Source organism: Lagenorhynchus albirostris, chromosome 9, assembly GCF_949774975.1.
Source record: "Lagenorhynchus albirostris chromosome 9, mLagAlb1.1, whole genome shotgun sequence".
Classification (NCBI taxonomy): domain Eukaryota; kingdom Metazoa; phylum Chordata; class Mammalia; order Artiodactyla; family Delphinidae; genus Lagenorhynchus; species Lagenorhynchus albirostris.
Window position 1 is genome coordinate 9,522,044 of NC_083103.1, and position 19,043 is coordinate 9,541,086.

At 59.8% G+C, this 19,043-nt stretch overlaps 2 protein-coding genes across 2 annotated transcripts in view; one reads left to right on the forward strand and one right to left on the reverse strand.

The window, feature by feature from the left end:
- The first annotated feature begins 29 nt into the window (after positions 1 to 29).
- FADS3 (fatty acid desaturase 3) lies at positions 30 to 15,524 on the forward strand. Its single transcript, XM_060158981.1, has 12 exons — positions 30 to 415; positions 9,506 to 9,616; positions 10,113 to 10,310; positions 10,706 to 10,807; positions 10,940 to 11,062; positions 11,327 to 11,387; positions 11,945 to 12,021; positions 12,505 to 12,602; positions 12,953 to 13,049; positions 13,161 to 13,240; positions 13,422 to 13,547; positions 15,201 to 15,524. Exons 1-12 carry the CDS (start codon positions 209 to 211, stop codon positions 15,250 to 15,252), a joined length of 1,332 nt encoding a protein of 443 aa, XP_060014964.1. The 5' UTR covers positions 30 to 208; the 3' UTR covers positions 15,253 to 15,524.
- Positions 11,936 to 19,043, reverse strand: part of FADS2 (fatty acid desaturase 2) — a 43,467-nt gene continuing 36,359 nt past the window's right edge. The window contains exon 13 of the mRNA XM_060158979.1: positions 11,936 to 13,846. The gene's annotated coding sequence lies outside the window, so the exon portion shown is untranslated. The remainder of the gene's footprint in view (positions 13,847 to 19,043) is intronic.

Consider the following 19,043-nt stretch of genomic DNA (forward strand, 5'->3'; position numbering starts at 1 on the left):
AGGGCGAGGCGAGCGCTGTCAGCGCGATTATAAGGGAGTGAAAAGTTGCCGGCAGACAGCCCGGCGCACGCTCGTACGGCGGCCGCAGCGGCAGGGCGGGGCCGCGGAGCAGCGGGTGGCGGCGGAGGAGGTCTTTGAACGCGGCCTCGCTCCTCAAGAGGTCTCGTTCCGCGAGGTCCCGGCTTCGCGAGGACTTTTGCACGCAGCCATGGGCGGCGTCGGGGAGCCCGGAGGGGGACCTGCGCAGCTGGGGGCGACGCTGCCCACCTTCCGCTGGGAGCAGATCCGCCCGCACAACCTGCCAGGCGACAAGTGGCTGGTCATCGAGCGTCGCGTCTACGACATCAGCCGCTGGGCACAGCGGCACCCGGGGGGAAGCCGCCTCATCGGCCACCACGGCGCCGAGGACGCCACGGTAAGGCCGCCCACCGCTGGCGGGGTAGAGCCCAGCGCTCGCTGGGGCCTGCTCGTGGGCACCGTGCCCAGCTCCACCGGCGGGGCCTTAGCATCCTTCTTACTCTCGCTGACCTTTGACCTCCCGGCCGGAGACCCAGAGTTGGGATCTACCAGCCGGGGCCTGATGTGGAGTAGGGAGACCACATCAGCATGGAGGACCCATACCCCCGGCAGTGGACCAGGGCTGGTCTGGAGCAGAGCTGTGCGGGGAGGAAGGGGCTCTCAGAGGTGGGTGTGTCATGGCAGAAAGCGCTGGCCCTTGGTGAGGGGGCTCCCTGATGCTCTGAGGTTCCTCCTCTCGGTGCTGGCTCTCCCAGACCAGGCTCTTCATGCCGAGCGCTTGCTGGATGCCAGCGGTAGGGCGGGTTCCCCAGGGGCTGGCAAGGATGTGCCTGCCATCAGAGGCTGGAGGCTGGGCAGCAAAGCTTGAGTGAGGCCTAGAGGTCTGTGGCTCCCAAGAGCTGCTGTAAATGGCTCTGAGGAGCCGTGACTCACCTCTCCTGGGCTAACAGCTGCATGGGGGAGAATTTCGCTAGTCAGGCTGGGTGGGCCTCTTTGGGAAGCACGTTCACCCCAGGAACAGGCTGGCCCCTGTGGACCCCAGCTTCCCCTTTGCAGCCACGTTCAGACATGTTCTGGTCAAGGAGGAATGTGGCCTGTCCAGTGGGACCATCTGGCAGAGCAGCATCAGGATGAGAGTCCTCACCAGCCCCTTTTCCCACAGTCCCCCAGCTGGACAATAGGACCTGGGGCCGTGACACTCTGTCCTTGACCATCCAGAATTCTAGGCTGGTCACACTGGGTACCAGGAAGGTCTTCAAGATTCCAGGGGATGAATCCCTAACTGGCGGAACTTCAGATAACAAAAGCGATTGTGTCCCATCGCAGGAGGGTCAGTGCCCCTGTTGCCAGAAACATCTGCTCTCTGCCCACTGCCTTCTCCCGTGGCTTGCGCAACCTTCCTGGGACTCTTTTAGGGGGGAAAGTGTCTCTTCCTCACTTCCCCAGGAAGCTGAGAGGTTAGGGTCAGAAACCTCCTGAAACTCTAGAAGCTGACCGGGAAAGCCTTGTGGGTAGTGCCGGGCGGCCCGGCGGTGGCCACGGCGTTGGAGCTGACTGTGGGCCAGGGAGTGCGTGACCGTGTTAGGCCTGTCCACGTGCGAACGAGGCATGTGTTTGTGCGCGTGGTTATACATGTGTGTGTTGCTGCCAGGGCGCGGGGGGCGTGAGGTGCCACAGCCCCTCCCCCCTCAGCCTGGCTGAGCCCTGGCCACCCCTCCAGGATGCTGGGGGCAGCTACTCTGGCCTTTTTTCAACCTCTGACCTGTCGGACGGGATGGAGGCTGGCAAGAGGAAGACGATGGAGAATACTTACGAATCGTTTTTTCCCGTTTGGTGCCCAGGTCTGTGCTGGGGGCCCTCCCGTGTGGGAACCCCATTTAGCTCTAGACCCTGAGACCCCTCCCCCCGCCCCGTGACAGGTTTCTCACTGATTCATCACCAGTAAGGTCTGTTTTCCCATTTCCATTAAAACACTCTGTCCGTTCCCTGGGGCCAGGTCCCGGCTCTGCCGTTGGAGGCTCTGAGGGACCTGGAGCCAGGCATATCACTCCTCTGAACCTCAGTTTCCTCATCTGTAAAGTGGGGACAGCTGGGCCAGACAGTGAGCCGGCGGAGGGCAGGACTGTGCCTTCTCAGCTCCGTGGTCCCAGAGCTGCTATATAGTTGTTCCTGGTCAGTTTGTGTTGCCGGCAGAGAAGTGGGAGTGTGCCCTGCAGACTGTAGAGTGCAGTGGACAGCCACGGCATAGCCACGTCTTTGCTGGGTGACCTTGTCTGGTTCCTTCATGGCTGTAACAGGACATGATGTTAGGCCATCTCTTAGCTTCCCCGAGGCCCCAAACCCTGGGCTGGAGTTGCCAGAAATACCTGGTCTGTTCAGGCCAAAGGGGTTGTGAGGAGGCTGGGGTTGGGGGACCCCAGTCTTTGTCTGTGGTGGGCCCACAGGGCAGAGCAGGGATCAGATCACCCCAGTGCCCTGTGTGGTCCAGCCCAGACCCCAGGCACGCCATCCCCGGCCCTGGAACACAGGCGGGGGTGGGGCAGCCATCTTGCCAGGCTCTGTTCCCGCAGCCACCTTTTAGCAGCCCCTGCTGCCCATCAGCTGTTCTCCTGTTCACGCCACAAAAGCCTTCCTGCCAGGAAATGCCCAGAGTTCCTGCGCCGTGAAGTCAGTCTGTGGCCATCCTGGGATACAAAGCCGGGTACCCTGGGGAGAGCGCTCTGGGCCTTGGGCCAGGTTTGTCTAAGAGTCACAGGCGGCCTGAGACTAGTGGAGCCAGCCATGGAGGGGTGAGGCCCAGCTGCTGCTGATCGTGAGTTTACCAGGCCTGGGTGCCGAGCACCTACTGTGTGCTGGGCTCTGAATTCAGTGCTTGATTTATAGATACCCCTCTCTGAATCCTCATGATACCTCTATGGGACAGGTACTGTTACTGCTATTTCCATTTTAAAGATGAGAAAACAGACTCAGAGAGGCAAAGTGACTTGAAATTAAATGATGGGTCTGGGATTTGAATCCACAGCCCATGCTCTTAACCACCCGCTTCACTGCCACTTAGCTGTTTATTTCATTCATTCATTCATTCATTCTTCAATTATCAAATCATTAAATCCAACAGCAGATATGCAACGAGCATATCCTACGTGCCAAACCCTGTTCTAACCTCTGAAGATACAGCTGTGAACAAAAAAATGTGCTAGGAGGGACTTCCCTGGGAATCCAGTGGTTAGGACTCCGCTTTTCCGCTGCAGGGGTCACGGGTTTGATCCCTGGTCGGGGAACTAAGAACCCACGTGCTGCGCAAAAAAAAAAAAAAAAAAAAATCTGCTAGGAGGATGTTCCTTGGCAGAGGGACCAGCTAGGGCAAAGGCTCGGAGGTGGGACTCCGTGCATTTAAGGAACAGCAAGGCAATCCGCTATCAGCGTGGCTGGAGCGCTGCAGTGAGGAGAAGGGCAGGCAGTGTGGTCCAGAGGTAGCAGGGGAAGCAGGACTTTTGTTTTATTCTAAGGGGAGCTTGAAGGGCAGAGCAGGGAAGCCAGGGGAATCTGATATACATTTAAACAGATCCCTGATGAGGAGGGGGAAGGCAGAGCCTCCTAGGAGAAGGGGGAGGCATTAAGAGAAGAGATGGTGGGGACCTGCCCTCCCCAGGGGAGGCCGCTTGGAAGAGGTGGCCATTCACCTGGGCCCTGGCGTGCAGGTATGTCCAGGGCAGGGGGCAGGTGATGCTGTGGGCTCAGGCACACCAACAGGAACCATTAGGGTTTAGCTCAGTGTGGTCTCAAGAAAACAAGCTTCAGAGGTGGTCCTAGCGTTAGCCCACTTTGCAGATGAGGAGACTGAGGTTGAATATGGGTGATTTGAAGGGACCTTCTTGGAACCCTCAAAGGGCAGGGCCTTTGTCCTTGGGCTTGGAGGGTGGGGTTTGTATCTGGGAGATCTGGGCAGATCTGAGGCTGTGGAGCGAGGGTGGGGCCGGAGACAGGGGCTGGCCAGGAGCTCAGACAACCTGGCTCCAGAGCTGAGGAAGCCGTACTCTGCTTCCGCTTACCACACTAGCTGCCTCGAGAGCTGCCTAAGGGCCACTCCCCGTGAAGTGTGACCTCTCTGGGCTCTGTGGGTGTTTTCTGCAGTGTCCCCACCCACCCAGGCCCCTGGTGGGGCAAGAGGGGGATGGCAGTGCCCTGGGGGAGGCGTCGGATCATATGGTGCTGGGCAGGAACTTGGGGAGCAGGGGTGGGGATGCTAGTATCCTAAGCACGCCGGCAGTCCCTCTGCATTTCCTCCCAAGGATGCCCAAGTGGCAGCCATGGGTTTCTCAGGAAACAGCAGCGGGAAAGAGCCAGAGCTCAGTGGTGGAGAGAGGACCCGGGGCCAGAGGGCCTGGCCACTTCAGGCCACCGCGGGGTCAGTGACACCTGTGAGGCCAAGGGTGCTGGATGGAGGAACCCCACCACCACCACCACACCTGTCACCAGGGACACCAGGGGTGCTGGGGGGACAGGGGCAACTTCCTGAGGACATCCGTCCTTGAGCTGGGCTCTGCTGCTCCAGCGGGAGTTGATGCTCATGTTCAGGGCTGTGTGCCCTTTGGCGTCAGTTTCCTCATCTATAAAATGGGGATACTGATGGTGCCTCCCCATTGGCCTCCTGTGAGGAGACCCAGGGAGAGGATGGGAAGGAGCATCTGACCTGGGCGTGAGATCCTGCTTTATCTTCCCCCCCAGGAGAGTGAGGGAGGAAGAAATTCCTGGGTGTGTCCACTCTCCCATCCTCACAACCCCCTGCTGCCTCCTGAGCTGAGGTTAAGAGGAGCAGACCCAGACCACCTGAGCCCCCAGCAGCCCTGCTTCCTTCCCTGCTCTACCCCCTTCCTGATCTGGAACATTCCAGATTCTTTGGAGAAGTGACCAGAAATGCTCCCCGCCCCTACCTTATCTCTGGGGTGGAAGGAGGCTACCAGCCCCTCCTGTTTCCTAGCCTCAGGCTGGCCAGGACAGTGACCAGCAGGGCGCACCTCCACCCTCCTGCCTGCGGGCCTGAATCTCACGGGACACCAGGCCCCTTCTAAGTGCTCTGCCTGCACTGACTCAGTCCTCCCAGCAGCTCCACGAGATGGGTATTTGTGGTTCCTGATTACTGAAAAAATATAGGATGGAGAGGGGGTGCGACCTTGTCTGTGTCTCCAGGGCTCAGCTCCTAAGTGGCGGCTCAGATTCCATCCCCTGCAGGCTGGCTCCCGAGCCTCCCCACTCCCACCCTTCACCAGCTGCTACCTGGAGTTCAAGGCGGGGCTGGGGGCAGGGCAGGAGCCGCTCTGAGGCTTCCAGGGACTGAAGCAAGGCTGGGTGGGAGCTCTGTCCTGGGAGAGCAGGGACGTCACAGAAGGTAGACCTGGATTCGAATCCCAGCTCTGCCACTACGAACTCTGACCTGGGCAGGCCAGAGCCTCTGTTCCCTCACGGGCAAAATGGTTCAGACGCCTGAGCTCCTTGCCCACTTATGCACACCTGCCATCCTGCCCCAGCTCTGTGCAGGGCTCTGAGGCCACCCCTGTGAACAAGGGCCTGTCCCTGTCAACCGCAGCTTATGTTTAGAGACATTGTTTGAATTCTACAAGTTTCACCCAACTCTGTTCCAAGAACCCGTGAGAGGCCTCAGTTGCCATCCCCGTGGGGGAGGGTCACAAAGTTTGCACCTATGCCCCTGGGAGGACGTTTCCAGGCGCATCAGGGGTGGGGCCTCCTGCAGTACACTGAAGCTTGGTCAGTGCAGCCCCAGAAGCACCAGGACCACCGTCCCGACCCCCACAGCCCGGTCTCCGAGCAGCCAGATCCTTGGCTCCTCGGGATGGTGACCAGCCTCGTGACGAGGGCCCCTTCCCTCCACCTAGGAGACCCACTGCCTTCCCTCTGACCAGGAGTGGCCACCCTGGGGCTACTGCCGAGTGGCCACAAGCACAGTTTTACGGTCAGACCAAGTTCTGGTCCAACCTCCATCAAATGGAGCTGTGTGACCTTGGGTAAGTGGCTCAACCTCTCTGAGTCTTCTGCCCAGCTCCTGAATCCTTAAACAGAGGCCAAAGAGGACTGAGTCACATGGCCCCAGCCAATGTTCCAGGAAAAGCTGTTTGCTGAGGTTTTGGTCTGCGGCCAGGGACCCACCTTGTTGGTACTCAGACTGCAAGAAGCGTAGGCTCAGCAGTGCCCACCCAGCCCCAGGAGCCCGAGCTGCTATCCGAGGACCTGGCACAGCCCCGCGCTTTCCCACCCACCAGCGGAAGGCTTGTCCACCAGCTCTGGGATGTCCCTGCCCGGACCTGAGGGGGCGCACAACTTCCGTCCTCAGTGCAAAGGACATGCCTGGCTGGGGGTCCCTCGGGCAGGCCTGGCTCTGTCCTCCTTCAGGGCATTTCCAGGCCTGGCTTGGGTGAATCAGGACCAAGGGAAAGGAGTTGGGGAGGGAGAGCTGCTCCCGCAGCTCCTCAGCATGGCCCTGGAGCATCTGAGGTCGGCCGGGCGCCGGGGCGGCCCCGGAACAGACACAGAGGTCGTGAGAGCGCGGGGCTGGGAGAGAGGGAAGCCTGGGGCCGGAGCCACCGCACACACGTCTGCTCTGTGCGTCTGTGTGCGCCAGGCCGTGTCTGTCTGGGTGTTCTTGTGGCCTTGCCTGTGCGCGTATTCCCAAGCGTGTCTGGGAGCCTTAGTGGGTCGGTGGTGGTGTCAGCACGCGTGGAGGCGCACCCTGAAGGCACTGCACTTCCGTGACACGTGTGCACCTCTGGTGTCACGCTCTTTGTAGCATGCCGTGTGCCTCTATGTGCCACCAGGGCGGTTTCAAAGAAAACGAGAGGTAATCAGAGTCAGCGCTCGCTCAGCCTTAAAAAGGAAGGAAATTCTGACATGCCACACATGGATGAACCTTGAAGACACGATGCTAAGTGACAGGTCCGTCACAAAAGGACAAATACTGTATGATTCCTCTTCTACGAGTCAATTGTTCTTTTTTCGGCCGCACCTCGAAGCAGGTGGGATCTTAGTTCCCTGACCAGGGGTGGAACCCGCGCCCGCTGCAGTGGAAGCGCGGAGTCTTAAGCACTGGACCGCCAGGGAAGTTTCTGTGAGTCAATTCGTAGAGACAGAAAGCAGCACGGTGGTTTCCAGAGGCCGGGGGGAGGTGGAAATGGTGAGCTAGGGTCTCATGGGGACAGAGTTTCAACTGGGGAAGATGAAAAAGGTTTGGAGATGCATGGCGGTGATGGTTGCCCAACAGTGTGAGTACACTTAATGCCACTGAACTGTACACTTCAAAATGGTGATGATGGTCAATTTTATGTGTGTTTGACTACAAATAAAAAGAAAAAAACCTTAGTGCTCTATAGTCCAGAGCCCAAAAGGCCCTGGGGGCGCGCCCCTTTGATGTTCCCCCTGGACTTGCCTAGTTCCAGGCAGGAGAACAGACTCGCTCAAGGTCACGGTAAGCGGGGTCAACCAACCACAAGAGCAATCTTCCTCTTAGCTCCCCAGCCAGTGCCGCTCCCGCGGCTCCCCAGTAGGCCAGCGCCCGGGCAGCTTCCTGTGGGGCCAGCTTCCCCCCACCCCAGGGGCGATGCCCCTCCACAAGGCTCTTCCGTCATGAGGGTGAGGTCTGTACCTATACAACCCCTTCCCCTATTATGAGCTCCACGGAGGGGCCCCAAGTCAGCCTTCCCAAGGGCCTAGGTTATCCCAGAAACTACATCCTCTGAGCCCCCAGGTCCTCAGACTGCCCTGCGCCAGTAAGAGAGCAGGCAGCAAGAAAGGGGACCCCTCGGGTGAATCCTGCAGGGGTGGCCTTCAGGTGGGAGCTGGAGGGGCCTGAGGTGTTTCTGTCCCCGGGGATGGGACGGTGTGGGATGTCCTGAAGTGAGGACAGGGGCCCTGCTGTTTTAACACCCACCAGGCACTGCTAGGCTCACTAGCAGCCAGCAGTCACCTTCCCTGGCCCAAGGGGACCCGCCACTACTCCAGGCACGGCTTCCACAGTTCAGGCTGCTGGCCGGCTGGGGGTTGGCTCTCTCAGAGAGAGTCTCCGAAAGTGCAAAGATAAAAATGGGTTGAAGAGCTGTGAACAGCAATGAGCCAGTGACACCAGGGCTAGATCAGGAAGACTGAGTGAGTCCCAAGCGTGAAGTTCAAGTTTACTCACACTTCAGAACTGCCCGGTGCTAGAGGTCGGGGTCACTTCCTGACCGGTCCCTTTCCACAGCCCTTTATCTTTCCTGGGGTCGCTCTCTTCCTCCAACCCCTTCTCCTGCTCTGCACCCTGCCCCCATGACAGAGAATCACAGGAATGTTAGATTGTTTATTTAACTTACTGTTTAAAAAACTTTTATTTTCCACTCCTGCTTTTAAAATCAAGCGAGTTTAACTGTTTGAGCATCTTCGGGCTGTGTGGTCCTCGACTGATTTTTTTTTCTCCCGGTGGCCCAGTGGTCGTCAATTGCAAGTTTCCTCACCCACGTTTTACCCACTGCTTGTGTGTGTGAAAGGTGATTAATCTGATGTTTGTGACCCAGTAGAAAAGCATATGATTTCAAGAAAGCTTCCCAGTCATCTTTTTGGAAAAGTCAAACCCTTTCAGGAAAGGAATCAGAGTCTTCCAGGGAGAACTTTCTGTAAATCCTGATTTATTTTTTTAAATTAATTAATTAATTAATTTATTTTTGGCTGCATTGGGTCTTCATTGCTGCGCCCGGGCTTTCTCTCGTTGCGGCGAGCAGGGGCTACTCTTCGTTGCGGTGCGCAGGCTTCTCATCGCAGTGGCTTCTCTTGTGGCGGAGCACAGGCTCTAGGCATGCGGGCTTCAGTAGTTGTGGCGCACGGGCTTAGTTGCTCCGTGGCACATGGGATCTTCCCGGACCAGGGCTCGAACCTGTGTCCCCTGCATTGGCAGGCGGATTCTTAACCACCACGCCACCAGGGAAGCCCCAATCCAGACTTTTAAAAAATACATTTATTTATTTATTTATTATTGTGGCCGCGCCGGGTCTTAGTTGCAGCACGCGGGCTCTTAGTTGCGCCGTGCATGTGGGATATAGTTCCTCCAACCAGGGATCGATCCCGGGCCCCCTGCATTGGGAGCACAGAGTCTTACCCACTGGACCACCAGGGAAGTCCCCTGTTAGTCCAGATTTTAAAATACCCGACCGAATTTGGGGAAGGGCCCCATGGCGGCGTGAAACAGCTGGATCCTGGCAGGCGAGGGGTGTCTGTTGGGGCACCCAAGGCCTGGGGAGGACCAGGGAGGGCTCACAGGCAAGGCTGACCCGTGTGGTCCTATTTCTATGACGGCTGAAACACCAGCGGACTGCCTGCCTTCCTGCCTGCCTGTCCGTCTGTCTGCTCTGCCCTTGCATCAACAGCCCTTCCACTTTGTCTCTGCCTGCTGCCTCTGGGTGCTACTCCAGCCGTCTGTCTGTCCACCTGACTGTCTGCTCTCCCTCAGGATGCCTTCCACGCCTTCCACCAGGACCTCAATTTTGTGCGCAAGTTCCTGCAGCCCCTGCTGATTGGAGAGCTGGCCCCGGAGGAGCCCAGCCAGGATGGACCCCAGAATGTGAGAAGGGCCCCGGTGGAGGCTAAGCCCCCAGTGGGGGGGCTGGAGGGGATGGAAGGCGTTGCCAGTGGCAGCTTCATTCGAATTATCCCAAGGGGCCCTGGGGCCAAGGCTGGGTCTGCCGTCCCTTCCTGGGCAGACAGTTGTAGGCAGAGCTGTAGGGACACCCGCACCAGCGTTTGCCGGGCGACCCCAGGCAAGCCCCTTCCCTGCTCTGGGCTCTGCATCCCCATCTATGATGAGGATTTTGATGAGCTGCACTCTCGGGGTTTTCCCTGCTTCTCAGGTACCCCACACCTTTTGTGGGTGGCGGAGGAGCCTTTGCCGCCAGCCAGCAACCCAGCTCACACCCCAGGCTGGGCACTCTGGTCCCTCCGTCCCCTTCGGCCACAGACCCACTGGGCCTGACGCTGGGAGGAGTGGCTGTTGGGGGGGTTCCGGGGACGCCTGGGGCCTCCCTTGCTTCCTCGGCTGACTGGCCGTGCCGCCGTGGCAGGCCCAGCTGATCGAGGATTTCCGAGCCCTGCGCCAGGCGGTCGAGGACATGAAGCTGTTTGAGGCCAAGCCCACGTTCTTCGCTTTCCTGCTGGGCCACATCCTGGCCATGGAGATGCTCGCCTGGCTCGTCATCTACCTCCTCGGCCCCGGCTGGGTGCCCAGCACCCTGGCCGCCCTCATCCTGGCCGTCTCCCAGGTGACCCCAGCGCTGTCTTGCAGACACATAAACTGACCAACAGACACAGGGCCTGACACACATGGACACTCGGGACATACTTGCTGAATGAATGAATGAATGAATGACCAGTCCCATAAGTGTGTATCTGTGGGTCAAGCTACAGTTTAAATATGCGAAGGAAGCTCTTTACTTAATAAGCCCAGAGGGAGCCCACGGCTGGGAGCTGGACGGCTGCCGCCCACAGCTCCATGACAGACCCGCAGCCCCTGGACCTCCCGAGGAAACTGGCCTACTAGGGTCTAGAGTGGAGTGCCAGCTTTGGGGGTGCCCTGCGAGCTGGGAGGGCTGGCCGGGGCCCAGGGTTGGGCCCCAGGCGGCTCCCTGCCTCGGCTCCTGACCCTGCGTCTCCCCAGGCCCAGAGCTGGTGTCTGCAGCACGATCTGGGCCACACCTCCATCTTCAGGAAGTCCCGGTGGAACCACGTGGCCCAGCAGTTTGTGATGGGGCAGCTGAAGGTGAGGCTGGGGGCAGGTGGTGGGCAGCCAGGGGCTTAGTGGGGGGGCCACACTGGGTCTGCGCAAGTGTGTGGTTGCCATGGAGAGGGGGGCGCGGCCTGGCCCCACTCCTGAGAGCCCCCTCCCCTGCAGGGCTTCTCTGCCCACTGGTGGAACTTCCGCCACTTCCAGCACCACGCCAAGCCCAACATCTTCCACAAGGACCCGGATGTGACCGTGGCGCCCGTCTTCCTTCTGGGGGAGTCGTCTGTCGAGGTGCATGGGGGACACGCTCGGGCTGGGCCTGCAGCAGAGGGGAACTGGTAGTCCCTGAACCCCCTGCTGTGGCCCAGCCCCTGACCCAGCCCCCGACTGTAGCTCCAGGCTGAGCCCCTGCTCTGGGGGTACCCCTTCCCCCTTTCCCAGTTGGCTAGAATCCAAAGTTGCCTTGGCCCCTGGGCCCCAGCTGGCCCCCTGACCCTGCCTGGGACAAGGAGGGCCTGGAGAGCCGCCCTTCCCAACGGCTGCCTGTCCCCACAGTACGGCAAGAAGAAGCGCAGATACTTACCCTACAACCACCAGCACCTGTACTTCTTCCTGAGTGAGTGTCCGCTTGTCCCCCTGGGGGTGGGAGCCATGCCGGGGCCTGCACGGTCCACCTGACGCTTCCAGCCCCCTCAGCACGGCACCTCCAGGTCTCTCCCGGCCTCTCTCTGGTGGCCCTAGCCTGCAGCCCATGCCGACTTCCATCGCCAGCCCTTTGCCCCAGCCCTTCCCTCTGCCTGGGGTACCTTCCGGCAGAAGGGAGCAACCACAGTCTTGCCTGGAGCTTTCAGAGTTCTTTCCTACCCTCACCGCAGGGCGAGCCAGAGCTCTAGGGCAATCGTTGGGGCAACAAGGTGAGGATTAAAGGGCGCGGATGTATAAGGCTGGTGCCGACCTGCTGAAGAGGCACAGGAGGTGGCGGGGCGAGGACCAGCCTGGAGAGGCTCAGACACGGAGGGAATGAGTGAGGACCGGGCCTTGTGGGTGATGCGGGCTCATCCCAGCAGGATGGGACCAGCGCCAAGTGCCGCTGGCCTTCCTGGAGGAGCAGAGCCCCGCCCCCAGCCCTGTGCCCCGCCCCACCCCTGAGCCCTCTCACGCCCCTCCTTGCAGTCGGCCCGCCGCTGCTCACCCTGGTGAACTTCGAGGTGGAAAACCTGGCGTACATGCTGGTGTGCATGCAGTGGATGGTGAGTGGGGGCCCCGTTCGGGTCCCCTGGGCGTACAGCTGTGGTGGCAGGAGGTGGGGCGTCAGGGGGCAGCCCCTTTCAACCAGCGCAAACAGGTGTGCCTGTGATGGTGCGGTAGGCGTGTGCACCCGCGCAGGGGGCGTGAGTGTGTGCCTGTGTGTGGTTGCAGGGGGAGAGCGGGCGTATGCACAGGGCGTGCTGTGGGGCTCTCACGGTGGGGTGTCCTCCCTGGGGCTAGGGATCCACTGGGCCCCTTCTGCCAGGCATTTGTCTTCCCGGGCAAGGCTTACCTCAGCCCGCACCCCTGCACAGCACCTTCACCTCCGTGGTCAGCCCCCTGAGGCTGGCAGGGCAGGGATCCTACCCACTTACCTGGCTGAGACACCCAGGCCCAGAGAGGGGCGGTGACGTGCCGTCCAGGGTGACCCAGCTCCCCTTCCCGGCTGCCTCGAGGCCTCTGCCCTCCTCCTCCCTCCTCTACAGGACTTGCTCTGGGCCGCCAGCTTCTACGCCCGCTTCCTCTTTTCCTACATTCCCTTCTACGGTGTTCCTGGGGCGCTGTTCCTCTTTGTGGCTGTCAGGTATGGCCAGGTTTGGCATGGCGGGGTGTGGGGAGCTCACACACGGGCGGCAGGGGCCCCTGACCTCAGCCCTCCACGTCCCCATCTGCAGAACGGGGACAGTACTGTCTCCCTGGGCTGTCGAGTGGCAAGATCCTGGGAGTGGCAGGCCTCAGGGAAGCGGCCCCGGGGGTGTCCCCCGTCTTGAGTAGGGCAACTCTGGCAGCCTGGCAATGGCCCCTGCACCACTCAGCTGCTTTAAACACTAGCGGGGAGGGGTTGCCGCAATCCCGTAGCACAGATGGGGAAGCCGAGGCCCAGGTCTGCGTGGTCAGCTGGACGCGGGGTAGCGCCTGGGCCTCCCCTCACAGGGTCCTGGAGAGCCACTGGTTCGTGTGGATCACCCAGATGAACCATATCCCCAAGGAGATCGGCCACGAGAAGCACCGGGACTGGGCCAGCTCTCAGGTGGGGAGCAGAGGCGGGCCCCAGCGGAGAGGCAGGGGGGCGCTGACGGGGCTGCCGCGGGGTCGGGCTCCGTGTCGGCCCCCTCACGTGTGCCCCGCCCGCTCCTGGCAGCTGGCGGCCACCTGCAACGTGGAGCCCTCCGCCTTCCTGGACTGGTTCAGCGGACACCTCAACTTCCAGATTGAGCACCAGTGAGCGCGGGCCCGGGGGCCCACGGGGGTGGGAGTGAGGCCTGAGCCTCTCTGTCCAGTCTTCCCCCAGGGAGGCCGAGACGTGAGCCCTGGATTTCCTGGAGGGCCCGGGAGGGGTGGTGAGCGGGGCCCGGGGGCGATGGGTGGGGGGGGTGCCGGCTCACGCCCTCCCCGCCCCCAGCCTCTTCCCCACGATGCCGAGGCACAACTACCGCAGGGTGGCCCCGCTGGTCAAGGCCCTGTGCGCCAAGCACGGCCTCAGCTACGAGGTGAAGCCCTTCCTCACCGCCCTGGTGGACATCATCGGGTAAGGGTCCTTTGCTCACGGTGGCTCCCTGGGGGCCCCTGCCCACCCTGGGCCTGGTCAGCCCCGTCCTGAGCACCCACCTGGCTCTCTGAGCTCACGTGGGCGCCTCTGTAGAAGCTGGCATCCAAGGCCTTTCCGATCAGCCTTTCTGCCCTCAGCCCGTGACCTCCCTTCCCAGGGTCCGCCCACGTAGCCAGGGTTTAGGGAGCACCTACCATAGGCCCAGGCCCTGTCCTTGGTGCTACAGATATATCAGTGAGCAAAACAGGCTGACATCCCTGCCTTCCTGGAGCTGACATCTGAGCGGGGGAAACAGAAAAAAGGCAGTTAAAATAAGTAAATTACAGAAAATGTGAGAAGGGGAGAAGTGCTTCGGCAAAAAACAAAACAAAACCACAAAACCTGAGGGTGGGGGCAGGAGAGGGACTGGGTGGTGCAGGCAGGGTTGCAATTTTTAGTGGGGTGGCACGGTGGGTGGTATTAAGAAGGCAATGTGTGAGCAAGACGGGGAGGAGGGGAGAGGGCTGGCCATGGAGAAATCTAGGGGAAGCAGATTTGGGGCAAAGGAATAGCCGTGCAAAGGCCCTGAGGCAGGAGTGTGCTAGGTGAGTGGGAGAGTTGCTGTGAGTGGAGGAGGGGCACGATTTTGGAAAGATGCTCTGGCTGTGGGAATGTACTGATGGGGCAGAAAGAACAGAGTGGGGGTTCCTGCAGCTGTCCAGGGATGACATGGCTTGGCCCTGATGGTAGCCTTGGCCGTGGGGAACAGAGGCCGGATTCTCAGCCAGAGCTCTTCCACCTCTGTGCCTTAGCACATGCTGTTCCCTTTACTTGGATGCCCTTCCTTCTATACTGGTGTTGGAACACCTACTTCTCCTTTTTCTCTTTTTTTTTAATTAATTAATTAATTTTTGGCTGTGTTGGGTCTTTGTTGCTGCGTGTGGGCTTCCTGTAGTTGCGGTGAGCGGGGGCTACTCTTCGTTGCAGTGCGCGGGCTTCTCACTGTGGTGGCTTCTATTGTTGCGATCACGGGCTCTAGGTGCGCGGTCTTTAGTAGTCATGGCTTGCGGGCTCTAGAGTGCCGGCTCAGTAGCTGTGGCGCGCTGGCTTAGTTGCTCGCGGCACGTGGGATCTTCCTGGACCAGGGCTCAAACGCGTGTCCCCTGCACTGGCAGGTGGATTCTTAACCGCTGCGCCACCAGACCCGCCTACTTCTTCATGGCCCTTCCCAGCCCAATCCTTGGGGCCACTGCCACTTGGCATGGCCCCTTTAGGACACCTGGCATAGGGTTTCCTAGCAAGTTCTTGATGTTTCTGGTTCCTCTGCCTGATGTCAGGCTCCTGGTGGGCAGATCCCAAGCCTTAGCGGGGCTCAGCAGGAGGAAGCAACAGAGAGAGCTGGCCCACCCTGGTTCCTGCCTGGACTTGGCCTTGGCTGCCCCCCTCCCGACTCAAGGCCTAGGTCCCGCTCCAGTTAATGAGCATGTAGCCTCCTCTCCCAATCCTCCCCTCCAGCCCCACCCAGCTGCCTGCCCCAGGGGACAGGGACTCACCGGGGAACGGGGACATCTCTACTCACACTCCTCATCGTGGGGGGAAGGGGTTAATATTTGCACTTGAGTCCCTTACCTCTTCCTGCCCCCCGCCTCCCAGGTCCCTGAAGAAGTCTGGCAACATGTGGCTGGAAGCCTACCTCCACCAGTGAAGGCAGCGGCACCCAGGGCCCCAGCGCCACCCAGCCACCCAGCCGGGCTCCCCCACCTGCCCCCACCTTGCCCTGCCTCAGCCTGAGGACCCTGCCCGCCGTCCTGGGCCCCCTCCCCGCCTGCTCCACGCCCCTCAGGCCATGGCTCTAGACCCCACGGGACCAGGGCTGGGGGCACGGTATATAAAACCACACGGTGAGCATGGCATGTTTTCCTAGCGCAAAAATTTAGGGAAAAAGGTTATTTTTATATAAAAACAAACCCAGATATATTACGGAGTAGAGTATTGAATTCGCATGAATTTTGGAGCTGGAGTTCAGATCCTTCGGCCATCAGGGTCTTGGTGGGGCGAGGGGGTAGTGGTGGGTGGTGGCTTTCCGAGTTGCGCTCCGCTCTGGGTCAGGGAGCTGGCATCTGCCTTGGGCTCAGGTCACCTGAGGGCCTGGTTCCTTCCTGTTCTTCACCCACTCACCAGCAACCTTGGCAGATCATGCTGGGCTCCCCTCACTTTACTCCTTTGCACAGTGGGACAGGGGCTGGCAGCAGATGGGGCCTCAGGGCTGAGCGCCATGTCTGCAGGCGCCCCCGGGGGGCGCAAGAGGCACCCCTGTCCTGGACCTGCACTGGTTTCTTGCAGCCTCAGCCTCAGCGCTGAGGGGCCTCAGAGGACCACGGGCAGTGGGTCCCCTGCTGATCTCCAACCCACACTTGGCATCACACCTGTGGAGGTGCAGCTGACCATGCTCAGTGACCTCAGGAGGTGATCCCGGATCCCCCCAGTGCCTGCCTGGGGCCAGGTGCTTGCCTGCAGTGAACCATTCAGGCGGGACCCCTGGGAAGGGGCTGTTTCCGTCCCTAGAGTCTGAGAGCACAGCGCTGTCCTTCACTAATAAGCCTTGGGCTCCTCATCTGGAAGATGGGTGTGGTTGGCCTGGGCCTGTGGTGTTTGGACACTTCTGGGGAGGGATTTGAGTTGCCTCTTGGGGCTTCCTGAAGGTGGGAAGAAGGGCTTCCTCCGCTCCCAGTACACACACACTTCGGCAGCTCCAAGCTGAGCAGAAGGTTTCATTTGAAGAAATGTCAGCAGCTTAAAAAACAAAAAAATTGAAATGCTGAGCTAGAATTTCTCTGAGGGACTTTCTGGAGTGGGAGCCGCCATCTCCCCACCAGCTGCAGGATTGCTCCCCACTCTGTCTGGGCTCCCGTGGCCCCAGACTGGGTTCCCTACAGGAGGTGGAAGAGGTGCAGGTACCGCAATTCTTGTCCAGTCTTTCCAGGGACCACCCAGCCCCACCCTGACCCCCTCCACACAGCTTCCACCCCCTCTTCTCTGGAATCAGGCAGCCAAGGGAAAGACCTGCCTCTGCCTGGACTCTGGGCTGTGACCTTGGGGAAGTTATGCAATCTCTTTGAGTAATAGCATGACCTCCTAGGGTGATGGAAGATCAAAGGGATGCTTTGGAAAAAAAAAAAGGGATGCTATGTAGGGCTCTTTGCTTAGGGGCTCCAGCAATAGGGCTTAGACTTTATTTTTAAAATGTTCTGCACAGAGTCCATGGCCCTGGGGCCATCACCTGCTCTCACCTGAGAAAAGCACTTGGCTGCCTCCAAGCCTGTTTTGTCCTTGAAAGGTACTTCCTGCCCTGAGAACAAATCCTTGTGTGTAGGGCAAGTCCCACTTCCAGGGCCCCTGCACAGGCTGTTCTCTTTGTGGGAGTCCCTCTTCCTGTGGTCACCTGCTGACTCCTGGTGCCTTGTGGGCCCTGGGATGGCAATCCCCCTGGGCAGATGGTCAGTGCCTTTCCTGCAGTGACTCTGATGCCCTTATCAGGGAAATGCTAACACACTAGACTCAGGGACAGCGGGTGCCCACCCAGCGGGAACGCTGAGCCTGCAACGCCCCCCAGAGGTACCTGGAGTATCTGCACCAATGTGGGGCAGGCCGAGCTCCGTGCTGCCCCTGGTGGTGGCTGAGGGCAGTGGGCCCTCACAACTGCAAATGGGTAGTTGCCTAGTAACTTGCTGAAAAGACCATTGGGAAGGCCCTCTGGCCTCAGTTAGCCACCCCACTCCCTATTGCCTGAAATCCTTCACTGGGGGGTCATCTTTGCCCTTGTCCCTCTCTGTCCCCCATGCTGGAACCCCTGAGGACAAGTCAACCACCCCTCTCCCTAGTTGAGTTCCCCCTTCTATGTCTATAGGTTTCTTATGCAGTCACGGGGCCTGGGCTGGGTCTGTACAAGGAGAGAGGGAAGGGCCTTGGCGGAAACTCTAAGAAAGGCCGTGGCCCTGCTTTACAGTCTGCAGTCTTGGGCCCAGAGGAGAAGCAAAACTCCTTAGGGAAGCCATGCCTTTTGCCCCCTTCAATCAACCAGCATTTAATCAGAGTCTTCTGTGAGTTGGCCTGGGCAGATGGGGGAAAAGGAGATTCACAAGACCCAGCCCCTGCCTGTAACGTTGGGAGCAGCTGGTAGGTTATGTGACTGGACAGGTGGTGGGTCTTTCCCGCCCCACCCCTCCCCCACACACGTCCCGGAGCACCTGGCTGCCTCCATCTCCTTGGCCCTTTCCAAGCCCCTGGTACCTGTCACTAGTCCTCCTGGATACTTGCTCTTAAACCAGATAATTTGGAAGAAAGACCCAAATGCCTTCAAAACTCAAAGAAATGTATTTATAATAGCAGAGGACAGTAGAGACATGATCTTTAAGTCCTAGCCTGCTAGGTGTTCTCTTGTTCTGTTTATGCACGGGCTAGTAGTTCCAGACCTGCCTGGGCCCTGCCTTCCCCCTCCAGGCCTCGGTTTCTTCATAGATGGTGTAGGTACCCTACTGGATCCACAGCTAATCATTTCCATCTCAGACTCAGACCAGGGGTGAGCAGCTGCGTTCTGTCCAGAGGGGCACACCTCTCCAGGGACGGCGTGGCTGGGACAGCTGAGGAGTCCCCGAGGCACTGTGTCACACAAGCAGTAGCCTGTCACTCCTGAGGGCCGTCTGTGCCCAGTCTAGGTGGCTGCCACCTCCGCCCTGCCCCTCCCACCAAAGGCCTCCTCTCTCCTCCCAGTGGGCCAAGAGGGTCTGAGTGTCCCACTGGACGCCTGAGGAACTTGTCAAGCCAGTGACCACCTCTGGGGCTCCAGGTCCACAGGCTGCTCTGCCAGCCCCTCCTCTGGGCCCGGTGCCCAGCACATGTCCACGCCACCCACAAAGCTGATAGCCTTATCAGGGTAGCCACCTGCCATGGGTGAGCTCTTATCCCCTCCACAGGGACTAACTCCCTGCGTGTCTCCACCCCGTCCACCCAGCCGCTGGGCCTCTCAGGAGCAGTCTGACGTTTGGCCTGATGGGATGGGAAGAGCCCATGGTCTGGGAAATGGCCCTTCCCTGGCGGCGGTGAAGGACACGCCAGGCGGAGTGCAGGGTGAAGAGCCGGGCTTCAGCTGCTGCGCCGAGTGCCCTCAAGCCAGTCCTGTCCCTCTGGCCTCAGCCTCACCTGTGAATGGAGGTTTGGTCCTGTGACCACTCAGGGCCTTGCACGTTAGGGTGTCATGACTTTGGCAAGGGGTGGGGATCACAAACCCACGATTCTGGGCTGGGCAAGAGCCTCAGCAGGTTCTGGGGACAGGAGGGGCGCTTGGACAGAGAGCACGTATGGGTGTCCCCAGTTTCTTACCCCAAAGGTAATACATCAGGGCAAGGTGGGGAGTTGGAGGGGGGGAGAAGTCACAGAAGATCCACGTGCCCATCAACCTGGGCCAAGTGCCCGTCGACCTGGTGCCCATCGACCTGA

Excerpts from the sequence above, each read along its gene's own strand:
- FADS3 (XM_060158981.1), top strand. The coding sequence starts at position 209 with ATGGGCGGCGTCGGGGAGCCCGGAGGGGGACCTGCGCAGCTGGGGGCG. Across the intron at positions 9,617-10,112 it reads GCCAGGATGGACCCCAGAAT|GCCCAGCTGATCGAGGATTT; the intron begins GTGAGAAGGGCC and ends CCGCCGTGGCAG. Across the intron at positions 10,311-10,705 it reads TCATCCTGGCCGTCTCCCAG|GCCCAGAGCTGGTGTCTGCA; the intron begins GTGACCCCAGCG and ends GCGTCTCCCCAG.